The 12652-nt window shown below is 31.5% G+C and overlaps 2 protein-coding genes across 2 annotated transcripts; one reads left to right on the top strand and one right to left on the bottom strand.

The window, feature by feature from the left end:
- Window positions 1-4302: 4302 nt before the first annotated feature.
- LOC131848252 (uncharacterized) lies at window positions 4303-5654 on the top strand. Its single transcript, XM_059198055.1, has 2 exons — window positions 4303-4366; window positions 5266-5654. The coding sequence occupies exons 1-2, from the start codon at window positions 4303-4305 to the stop codon at window positions 5652-5654; spliced, it is 453 nt and encodes a 150-aa protein (XP_059054038.1).
- A 952-nt stretch (window positions 5655-6606) lies between these two features.
- Window positions 6607-12266, bottom strand: LOC131848245 (uncharacterized). Its single transcript, XM_059198041.1, has 9 exons — window positions 12206-12266; window positions 11303-11473; window positions 10764-10957; window positions 9917-10067; window positions 9027-9095; window positions 8386-8574; window positions 7758-7867; window positions 7325-7489; window positions 6607-6687 (listed from the first exon to the last, which is right to left on the bottom strand). The coding sequence occupies exons 1-9, from the start codon at window positions 12264-12266 to the stop codon at window positions 6607-6609; spliced, it is 1191 nt and encodes a 396-aa protein (XP_059054024.1).
- Window positions 12267-12652: the final 386 nt, after the last annotated feature.

Below are 12652 nucleotides of genomic sequence, written 5' to 3'. Positions count from 1 at the left end.
GTTTTTCGAGAGTAATGGGGCACAAAATAGTGGCCTATGATCGGTGACAAAAAGAGTACTAGTACCACGGAACGGACGAGTTTTGAGCAGGTTTATAAAATATATATATAATAATATTATATCTCATGACAATTTACACAGCGCCATTTAGTCTCAAGTTAAGCAAGCTTATGTTATGGGTACTAGTCCACTGATACATAAATATATACAGTTTTTTGTATATACGTAAATGACGGTTCCCCCTTCGATCGATTCCTCGTCCAATTCAAATGACGACCAATTCAAAATTACGACGGCCTGAATTGAGGTTCGAATTTCTAGCGGTGCCTATAGACTAAAGTCGTATGCGTCAGGCGGGCGTCTTTCAGGCGCTCCATAAGTCCTTCCGCGGATTTAGTTATTTATTACGTTGCTTTACACAATTACGGTATACAATTAATTAATTCATACACATAACATGCTCCTTTTAGGCACTGCAACGTGGAAGAGAGGCGGACGTTTTAAATATTATACTAATCAATATCTTGCAAGTACTCTTCAATTTTGTAATAAGCTATATTTGTCAACATTTGTTTTAATTGGATAATAAATTTATTATATCTATTCTCATTTTTTATAATGTCATTTTTTAGAGTGCCATCTACACTCGCTCCCTATCGTCCGGTGAAGCTGTCTTTACAGCTTACCAGCTGCGGTCAACAGCATTAGATTAGTAAAAAGAAAACGTAAATGATGTATATAAAAATCTAAACCGATACAAAGAATCATACTCATTCATATAAATGTTTGTACCGCTAGAAAAATCCTATATACATTTTGTAACATTAGTGTGTATTATTCTAGGATATATTACTTACTTAGCTTTTATTTAGATCTGTGACCACAGTTTATATTATTAGATACCCATGCTGATGACTTAGTGTCTACTTTGGTAAAAGCTTTATATGAAAGTTCAAGATTCAAGAAAAAAACATAAGTGTATTGATATAGTGCAGTTTATTATCAAATTTCAGTGTTTAAAGATATGAAAATTCATTGGATAATGTTCGAAAGGAAGGTTTATGCTGTATTTAATCCCTATCATAATTGTATGAAGGTCCTTTGCCTTCGAAGCTGTAATCATCCATATTGTCTCTGTCATTAACGAAGTCTTCCCCGTTCTGTTCAAAATGGTCGCCTTTTTCATTAGCTTCGTTCTGCAGCTCTTGGTTACCGGCTTCTCCTTTTCCCTCGTATGTATTCATATCATTCTGGTTTGAATAGTGGTCCTGATTATTGTTGTGGTGTGACTCGAGGTCATCTCTGTCTTCATTGTAATGTTCATTCATATCTTCACGGTTGGCTTCTTGATGCTGTTCTTGATAATCTTTTTCGTTTTCAAAGTTTTCTTTATTCTTTTCCCTATAGTTAGAAGAAATAATATTTTTTGTATTTGAATTAAATAGCAAATAAGCTGAAGTCCTATCAAATTTGTTAAACCACGGTAAAAGATACAATACAAATTAATTTATTTGAATTCAATAGTGCAAAAACAGTGTATTTATTATAAACTAGCTGTTCCCGCGACTTCGTCTGCGTGGAATTTAACTTTATTTTTCTAAAATATAAGTAGCCTAAGTTACTCCTTATTACATCAGCTATCTCTCAAAATAAGTCCCATCAAAATCGGTCCAGCCATTTCAGAGATTAGCCGGAACAAACAGACAGTCGGACAGATAAAAATTGTAAAAAATGGTTTTTTGGTGTATATACCGTATATATATTCTTATGCATGTAGTAAAAAACGGTTATTTCAACATTACAAACAGACACTCCAATTTTATTTATTTATATGTATAGACTATGCGTCAATATTTCTATTACGCTTTCGCGCATTAACGGCTTCACACATGATCATCATATATTGGGAGTTAATAAAACACATTTACCAATCATCTTCGTCATAACGATTCTCCAGATTCCCAGCATCAGATTGTCCCTCCTCCCGCCAATAATCCTCTTCTTGGTTTATTTTATCCTCAATTTCCTTACCATTTTGGTCCCCATCTACTGTATGGTCAGGAAAGGTCATTTCAAACGTATCCGGTGATCTGGCCACACGGTATTTGCAGTCAGCTACTTGGAGAGCTGGAATTTTTTATTACTGAATTTAATAATAGTAATACTAACTCTAGACAATTCACACATTCTACTCCTAAACTAAGCAGAACTTGTATTATGGGTACCAGACAGTTGGTAGAAATACTTAAACATTTTATTGTAAATGCATTGTTCAAAATCTACCCTGTATCATCGTAAGCACAGAGTCCGTTAGTTTTCTGTTCCCGCGCTTTGCCTTCCCCTCCTTTACCTAGTACTGAACGGACTGTACAGCGGCCTTGACGCGCGCGCGCATTGTGTTGTGAATTAAAATAAATTAGAACTGTGAAACCTACTGTGAAAAATGAGTGGAAGCGTCAGTCACGTACCTGTATGGTTCTGCGGATTTCTTGGGCTTCAGGGTCTCGAAGATATCTTCGCTAGCCCAAGAAATCCGCAGTTTCATACAGGTAGGTGACTAACACTCACACTAATTTTTCCCTATATATATGTATATATATTATATATATACATAGTACTTTCCCTAACATTTTGGTAGCAGAGTAGTTTCCCAAACATAAATACATAACTTTTTTTGGTGAATACATATATAGTATATATAGAAAATACTCAGAGCAATACAAACAATCATACTCATGAAAACAAATGTTTGTAACGTGCGAGGAAGTAAATCTGCGACCATCTGATTAAATTAATCAATGTTTGGTTTACATACACAGTTTTGAAGTTAATAATGATGATTTTGCAGATGCAAGTTGTTTCAAGTCGGAAGAGGAACAAAAATGTATATGAAACTTCTCTTTGCAAAGCGAAAAAAGTCTATTTAGTAATTTAACGATGAGTTTTAAAAAATATCTGTAAAATAAATATATAAATATATAAATGTTTACCATTTTCAAAGTTGTGGTTATACTTATGGAGACAAAATAGAGTAATTATAGGAGTATATTAGTTAACAAATAATTAATAAAATGAAATTTTTCGCTTACCAAACACTCCTACAAGAATACATGTTTTGAAGACGAACATCTTTGATATATTTTGAAACTGTTTGTCACATTAACGTTATATATATTGGCGTGAATATATATGGCGGCACATTTGTTGTTAAGATAATGTGGAAAACATAATTACAGATGTAATTAGTTGTAATTAGAAACACGCAAACCAAAAAGACGCGTAAATGATGAAACACAAAATGCTTTTAGGTATTCGAAAAATACATGTGCTTACAAGATATATATTTAATTTATTTGTTGGTATTAGAATAATATTAGAAAAAAACAATGGTATGCCTAAAATTAAATAAAAAAGGTCCATCCATTTTTTTCACATATAGATGGACTTTATCGCAGACATATTTAAATTATTTGAACAAAATTGTTGCTTAATACTATAGAAGCCTAGGACTTCGTTTCGAGATATCATTGGATCAGCCGATTAATAAAAATTAAATGATGACAATAAATAAAGCCTGCAAATTAATTAATAAAGTTCTAGGGCGTATTGAAAATAATGATGAAAGTAAAATCTTTTATTTTTTCCTTCTTTCTAATTACAATTACTTATTACTTCGTTAATATATCATAATAATTTTTATCACCTATATTTAGCTTATATGTTGACCCATATTAAGAAGATATTCTATGACAATTTCATACTAATTCCTCCAGTAGTTTAAAAAAATAAACATTTACTAACCATTAACAGTACAATATTGTGACAATTTTTTTATATTAATATAAAAAGAGCGTTAATTAAATATCTTTATTATACTATTATCAAAATTAAGCCAAGTATACAATCTAAATTAACCCATTTTAAAAGCGAAAAGAATTTACTCTAATGAAATAAAAAAAATAACCTTTTTTTATATATATAAAGACATACATATATTAAAACATATACAGAGATATCAATAAATTGATGGTAGAAAATTGACATGTTCTTTCTTATCTTATACATATTGATTAGCTTCACGATTGACTTCTCAAAAAAAACACATTTTCAGGATATAGATAGGAAAGACATCAAAGGGTGTTTTGCATAAAACAATTCATTATTTTAACATACTTTAACATAGCTATCTTATCGCTTTTAGCAGTGTCACTTTAGCGTTCTACTGTATTACCATTCATTGATGAAGCTACACCGTTGGTGGTCACACATTTCGGTCTCACTAAAATTCGGTTGAAAAATAGCATGAGAAAGAAGTCCTATATATGTGTGCTGTTGTTAATTTTAGTCTTTGAAGCATTTTGCGAAGGTAAGTGTTTTTCATAGTTCTTTCTTCATGATGGTCTCAGTGGTCTAGCATTTAAGATACCGCTTTACCTCCGATGGTTGCGGGTTAGATTCCTTGCACGGTACAAACATTTGTACTCCTGAGTATGATTGTTTGTATCGGTCTGAGTGTTTTCTATGTTATTATTTATGTATTTACAAAAAAAAATGTGTCTAAGAAATATAAATAGAAATAATCTTTATTGAAACTTAAACTAAACATAAGCACTTTTGAATAGTCATATTTTTTTATTCTACTACCCAATCGGAATGTAGACTCATCACAAGAAGAATGAGCAAGAAACTTGTGTGTTGCTTTCTACGTATTTATATCAGTTATTACTAGATAACGCAAGCTCTGCCTAGATTGGCACTAGATGGCGTTGTGTGAATTGTCCAGGGATATTATTTTATTTAGCGAAGATTAATGTCGATGTCTACTTTTAAATATAATGTAAACCGAGTATTTGTGAACCCTCCAACCGACCAACGGCATAGATACTGATATAAACTTTCTAAAAAGTCATCTGCGTGGGTACTTCAATTCAGTCGCCAAGCAATTTGCTTGGTAAGGTTGAAGGATCGAGATAAGGCATCTCATTTATCAATCTAGCTTAACAGCTAAAATTAGCTATAATTTAAATTAACTCTAATAATTATTAGACTAACCTCTAGATTTTTTTCAAAAAAATAATTTGCTGCCTATACTAGTGATATTTATTAGTCAGATTTCACAAGATAATTTAGCTTGTGACATTAAATTTAATTAAGATGTGTTCAGAAGATTATTAGTGAAATTGTAACAAATAAACAAACACACTTTCATTTTATAATGTAAGTATGTATTAATAGATTATTTAAATTTACTTACATCTGATACAGAAAATAATGATGATCCCGCAGAAGAAGATCTTTACGCTGTACCAGAGGGATATTCACAAATATTTAGAGATCTGCCGACGGTGTATGAATATATTATAGCTACTCTACAAGATAAACCAGAAGTATTAGAAAATAACAACTCGCCAGCTTTCGATGATCTCAATCGCAAAGAAAACCATGTTAATAAAAGAAGTGCTAATTATTTCAGTGTAAATGCATATGAAGTAAATGATGGGAATGTAAAAGTTGATAATTATTTAAGCAACATTGATTATGGAGTAGTGTTAATTGGATCTGATGGTGCTTATAAGTCTTTAGATCCTGAAGAAGTGGCTGCAAAAGCTATTTGGGTTGAACAGGAATTAGAAGACTATAATAATGAAAAATAGATTAATTGTCTTTACATTGTATAAAATGAAATCGCTTCCGCTGTCTGTTCGCTTAGATGTTTTAAACTACGAAACGAATTTTAATGCAATTTTTCGCAATAGAGTAATTCAAGGGTATATGTGTACAAAACGTATACACCCGTGCGAAGCCGGAGCGTAACAGAACGTCCGGTACGTTCCGGTAGCAACTTAATAAATATATTGTAACTTAATGGTTAAAAGAAAATAGTTCATTACCTATATCCATATAATAATCTCATTAATTTAGATGTCTTCTAGGATATTTTTAATAATAGGTTCTGCGTATTTAGAATAAATACGCAGTTAATGGAGGTAAATTTGCATGTTCATTAATCTATTTGCTGCTTTAGTAGCGAAATTAAACAAAATAAAATAAAATAACAAATATACAAATCCATTAAGTAATAAGAATTTCAGGAAAATAACACCTAAATCAACAAAATGTATAATTTATAATATTTGGTTGTAATACGGAATAATAAATAGCTATCTTATATACTTAATGATATCAATTTGATTTGTATAATAATAATAATTTCAGCGTTACATCAATATTTTTATTTACTAATGTCTGTTGAAACAGTTGTTGTTATATTAATGTAGGGTGTACAGTATATTACAAATAAAACAAAACATACCTCAAACATAATATTTTAATACACACGACTAAATTATTACACACAAAATAAGTTAAGCATCGCAAAACTTGTATCCGGTAAAATAATCTGCTAATAACTTCTTATTTTATTCCACCAATTGCGTTTTCAGTATATTTTTTATATATTTCGAACATTGTAATTCGTTTTAATTAAATATTTATTGTATATACTACAGTGCACATTTTCAATTTCGTGATGTTCATAAACGTGTTTCAAAATTAGAACACAGTGAGGTTTTGATTTGAAAAAAATAAGTATAATCTGTGGTATAATTAACCCGGGCCCTCTTTTTTTTCCTCCATAGACTGGAATTGCAATAGTATAACTAAATATGTCGTCAAGCTGCCAGTTATCTGAAAAGATTAAAACCAATCCTTACTAAGTCATTAAAAGGGGAGATGATAGGTTGTATGAAGTATCGTCGTTTTTAAAGCTAGAAATTTGTAACTTATTTTTTAGATTGTTCAGTAAATATTAATTAAAACAATATTCAGTTTGTAAAAATTTCGCCTTAAGGGGGTAAAATAAAATAGGCGATGACAGTTTTTAACATATATTTCAGCGCGGCTCATCGAGGTTACTTGTGACCCGGGAGCTGGTAGCTGGTACTTTGCCCAAAGGCTAAGTATGGCCATTCAAAGAGGCAACGCTGCCTCGATGTGCCGCGGTGGATTACAATGATTGTTTTTTGTGATTGTTGGTATTAATGTATTATGTATAATAAATAGGGGATGAAAGTTTGTATGTAAATTCGCCATTTTTGAAGCCAGTACAACGAAACATTTTTCTGTGGCTTTTTTGCTATTATTAAATAAATTTTCTTTATTTCAACCAATAATGCTACATATATGTATTTAGTTAAGGACAAGCCATATAGACGAATATGATTTCTTATTTTCTGATAAAGGAATTCAAATTTGATTCTTTTTTTATTGGATACAATATTTTATGCTTCATTAGCATTCGTAATATATAAAATAAAACACTTACAGAGGCACACAAGGATCTTGTGAGTTGGCAGATCCCTAGCGGCGAATATATAATTTTATTCAGTATGAGGTGCTTGAAGAACTTCGTTAGTTCAGTAGCTAGGGAAGGATCGGTCCCAGCCAATCTAGCTGTCAGCCGACTCACCAAGGTCTGTGTGCGGCTGGCCTGAGACAAAACAATTGTTATAACCGCATCACTTTAGGTTTCGTACTTCGTAATTCGTATTTCGAACGTCGTAAATTCGATCCCCTGTTGAATTAAACGGGGGATCGATCGGAGGGGACTCCTAAACATATGTGAAATATGTGTCGCGTAAATGCAGATATTATATATATGTACAATAATAGTGAAAAGTAATGTTATATGAGTCTACATAGCATATATTATAATGTCATAATATTGCTTATGAAGAGATTAATAAAAGAAACTATACTTCTTCCTGTGTCCAGTGGCACGGCTCCACGACCATCAACAAGCTGATGATGTGCGCTACACACCATGACATCTCTACTAGCAATAACGCAGGGTTTGGACTTGGAGTGACTGTAAAAAAGGAGACGTTATAATTTTTTTTTTAATGTTATAAAAACATTTACTTTATCTACTTACAGTAAATATTATTTAAAATACTTGATAATATTTGTTTTTTGAAATATATAGTACATTTTTACAGTGGTGTAAGTTTTGTTAGTAGTAGTTTTACAATGGAAATAATGTTTATTGAAATAAACGTAATTTTAAGCTTATGTTTTGTATAGTTTTTTTTATTCTACCGCAATATCCAGAATGAGACTGCCAATACCGCGTTACCTCATATTTAAATTCATATTTATCATAAAATTTCATCATTGCGGTTTTTGACTGAATTTCATGTTATTTATTAGTTGTAACTTTAAAATTGTAGTGTTTTTTTTAGTATGTTGTTAATATCAGCAGGCTCTATTAAAACCTCTAGTTCTCCGTAATGCAATAGCTGTGGAGAAGCACAGTGGCGAAGCATGCTGTCTCTGTGCTTCGCCGTGGCTTATATATAAATGAACTTAGTAATTTAAATTACTTACATAAAGTTAACAGTAGGTAATAGGGCGCAATAATTAAATGCGTAAGATTATTGCAAAACATTAGTAATACAGTTACTGCATGACATTTGTTCACCTCTTTCACCACTAAACATAGTTTAATATATGAAAGAGCGAGATGCCGCACGGTTTCACAGTGTCTTCTAGGTTTTTGTGTAAAACTTATGTAATCTGTAAATAAATAGTAATAAATTGACACCATGATCACTAATTCCGAGTATATTCAAAATTTAATCCGTTCCTATCCATTATCCCTTCTCGTTTCCTATTTTTAGTGGCATAATAGACAACACTAGCCTCTTGCCAATGAAAAAAAAAATTGACACTATTAGTAATGTAAATGTAGTTAAACCGTTACATTACTTATGTTGTCCTATTATTGTAATCTCGTTGTTATATTATTGCTGCCGGTGGTCGCAGGTTTGATCCTCGCACTATACGAATATTTGTTTTCTTTATTTATTAGTAAATCGTATTGTTCATATATTTTCATTTAAATATTTCTAACAGTTGTGTAGTATCCACGGCAAAAGCTCTATTTAGTTTTAACTAGAGGACGTTGTCTGTCTGCTTATACTTTGACATATGGATGGCATTTTATACATATATGTGCATAAACTTACTCTGTTTCGATTCTGCAATATTCAGTAAACTTGATAATGGTTCGTTGAGCGCCTCTACTGCGGAGAACACTGTGATTACGCCGAATATAAACTGCATTTCGAGCAAAATTAATGCAAAGCAGGCTGGCAAATAGCTAATATAGAAATATACTATTAATACTGAAACAAAAGATAAGTATATTGCTGGCAGACAAAGAAGTATATACAATAGAAACATAATAATGAAGTACATTTCAATTATCTTATGACAAAAAAATATAGGTACCATCAGTCCGCAGTGTTGTTTCATCCAAGAATAAAAAAAACATTAAAAAGACAGTCTCTTTTAAACTATTTTAAATTATTAAAATTAAGAAATTGATATAAATTATAATAGTAACAGTGGGATATTTAACAAAGGCCAAAAAAGACATGGATGGACTGTGTCAAAGATGATATGGCAAGACAGAAAGTGAATAAGGAGATGACTGCGAACATGGATGAATTGAAGAGATTGAAACATATTGAGAATGAGAATGAATCATATTACACTGATACCAAATGAATGGAATAAGGAAGAAGATGATGTAGATGATGTAATTGGATTTTAAATAGAATAGAATAGCATGGACTAGAGAATCCAAATAAACTTAAATTGAAGCACTTTTAAATAGTCATCACATTTTTTTTCAATCTACTGCTTATTCGGAAATCTGTCTCATCACAAGAAGAATAAGAAAGAAACTTGCGTATTGCTCTTTTAAATAATTTTGTTGTTACTTTAAATTTTTAAGCTGACATGCGTGAATACAAACTAGCAACTAGCATTAATCAATTAAATACTCAAATAGATAAAATGTTAAATATACTAACTGGTTTAGTAACTAAATAGGAGTAAATTGAAAACTTACAATCCGTACCAAACTGTATTGCCAGGTTGTATGCCATATAATACTCTCCAATGAGGATCAATCCGAAGGCAATAATTGATAGCAAAGTCAGAATAACATGTTTCCTCCTTTTCAAAATCACGGGTTGTATGTTATCTATACTCATTTTTATCTGTAATTTAAAATATCACAATTTTTATTCGTTTTTGAACAGTTTCGAATGATGTTTACTCAATTACGCTTAAATGAAGTACTACTGATAGTTTATACTGATGTTTTTTAACACAATTAAGACGACAAAAGCTAAAGCTTTCCTTTAGCTGACAGTATTAAAGAAATTAGAATTTTACCATTAGTGGAAATCAATTAGGTACATACAAATTCATAAATCGAACGGATTTATTTATGATCAAAAAAACATCATCCTGCTGTCGAGCACAGAAACTTTTGCCTACTATCATCACAATGAAATCAAGTCCAATAACAACATAAACCAATGACTCTTAAAGAAAGTTGTAGAAGTAATTTCTATCATATTCAAACTACAAGAAAAACACAGACTGCTTTGATAGCAATCTGTGGACGACGTTTTTGTATGTTATGTTTTTTAATATATTATGTTACATAGAGAAATATTTTATGCAATTGTCATTGTCTTTTGTCATTCTTTCCATAATAATAATAATATTATTTAGCACTGTAATAGAGTTTCTTCGCTCAGATAGTCAATTAGTTTTGGCTCAAAAAAAAAGGATCAGTTTCCATGACCAAATAACTAAATAAAATAATAGCAAAACAAGTAAATTTTGCACATATAAATAAACCCTATTGACTAATAGGATTTTGCTATGCAATATTTATGTGGTACCTTGTTTGTTTGGTTTAAGTATCGTATCATATCGTTCATCCGGAGGGGCCCGCCGATGACGCCGACCAGCATCGTCAATATAACGACGGTAAAATCTGCGATCCACAGCATGCGTCTGGTGGGACTACGCGCACGCAGCGACCGAGATGGATCCACCTCCAGATCAAGAATCAGTCCAGCTATACCCATGCTTACTAGAGATTATTTTGAACATTAGAAATAATTGAGGAATTTTATCATAATTATTCGTTTTTCCAAAGCTCCGTTATTTATTTATTATAATTATTATTTATAGAGTTGAATAAAACTTTTTTAATTTAAAACAGTACATTCGTACAAATCAGTACATACAGTTTGATACAATATTTTTTTGAAATTTTGGAGTAATTTGTTTATTAAAATTTTATCTCTGTACAGAATTGGATTTGCAAAAAATCTGACGGCCCATCTGATTTTTATGGGTATTTAAGGGTAATCAATAATAAATAGTTGTTATAGTTTAACAAAAATATTTGACGTTATTTATGAATGCCTCTTACCTATTATTGAAGTTATTATAATGCTATACACGAAAGCGAACGGCGATACACTGATGAGCCAACCATCACGGTGTCGCCTGAACCGAAGGGGCGCAATACCAGCTATACGTGATACGCATAACACTAGTGCAGTGGCATCTGACACTATACATTCCGGTTGAGTTGCTGTATCTGTAAGAAGTGTATTATGATTAATCAACTTTAAACTTTAGGGGGCGTTTACACAAGGTGCAATTCGCCGTTGCACGTTGTCGCGTTGTTGAAAGCTGTGAATATTTGTCTTTTTTAAATATAATAAAATTGTTTCTCTTATAAAGTATCACTTAAAACAAAAAAGAAATGGGATGATTTTTTTCGGACTACACTAATACTGTTGGCCGCAGCTGGCCTTTTCAGCTTCAAGACGATAGGGGGCGAGTGCAGGTGGCACTCCAAACCCGCGTATGGACTTATGGAGCGGCTAAAGGTCAACTCTAGCCGGACTGAATGTTTTGTTAAATATTAATTAACATATAGATAATATACAAGTATAAAGAAAACAACGACAATAACAAAGGTATGCCATGCCACTTAGTATTTCATTAAAAAAATATTAATAGCGCCACATAGATTCTCCATTTACTGTAGTCGCTTGATATAAAAAACACTTGATGTCTACACATAAATATTCATGCACATATTAGAGTTTGTATGTATGCCCACAAATGCATACACTAATAAACTCACTATCTCGCATGAATTATGCGAAGAATGAGCAAGATTACAATTAACTGGGAACGAGTAAGTTAACCATATATATGTATATAGTAACATTTTGAGAAATTAATTAAAATTTGAAAATATACCAAGTCCCCAAAAGCAGAGCAGAAAATGTTCATTTTATGTTCAATATTTCATACTAACCTTGCGCTTGGTTAGTTATAAAATTCTTCATATAGTTCCGTAGTATACGAATTCCTTCCATTTCAAAAATATTATAGTATTTATCTGAAAATTAATAATAAATATAATTCTAATAAATGTAATTAGGAATAAACCATTAGACGCACGATACCCACCGATATAGAGCCATTAATAAGCACTAACGGTGATGGTCAGTTGTTAAAACAACACACGAGTATTTACCAAACAAACAAACTTTATTGATTGCTTCCAAAACCTTCAGAAACAAAAAAGCTCGTTGATATACATAATATAAGATATATGTATATTAATATTGTACATATACAATATAATAATATAGTTTGGTGAATAAATATTATCCTTTGTTAACAAAATCTAGACACGCGGTAGCGTGTCAAGCCGAGTTTCAAGTAAACTGGCGAGCAGCACCGTGTGTATATTTACACG

Source organism: Achroia grisella, unplaced genomic scaffold (genome assembly GCF_030625045.1).
Source record: "Achroia grisella isolate CSIRO2021 unplaced genomic scaffold, CSIRO_AGI_Agris_v1 utg109, whole genome shotgun sequence".
Taxonomy (NCBI): domain Eukaryota; kingdom Metazoa; phylum Arthropoda; class Insecta; order Lepidoptera; family Pyralidae; genus Achroia; species Achroia grisella.
The sequence above is the reverse complement of the archived record's forward strand: the minus strand, read 5'-3'. Positions and strand labels throughout refer to the sequence as shown.

Excerpts from the sequence above, each read along its gene's own strand:
- LOC131848252 (XM_059198055.1), top strand. The coding sequence starts at position 4,303 with ATGAGAAAGAAGTCCTATATATGTGTGCTGTTGTTAATTTTAGTCTTT. Across the intron at positions 4,367-5,265 it reads CTTTGAAGCATTTTGCGAAG|AAAATAATGATGATCCCGCA; the intron begins GTAAGTGTTTTT and ends CATCTGATACAG.
- LOC131848245 (XM_059198041.1), bottom strand. The coding sequence starts at position 12,266 with ATGGAAGGAATTCGTATACTACGGAACTATATGAAGAATTTTATAACT. Across the intron at positions 10,068-10,763 it reads ACTTAAACCAAACAAACAAG|ATAAAAATGAGTATAGATAA; the intron begins GTACCACATAAA and ends TTTAAATTACAG. Across the intron at positions 8,575-9,026 it reads TATTGCAGAATCGAAACAGA|ATTACATAAGTTTTACACAA; the intron begins GTAAGTTTATGC and ends ATTTATTTACAG.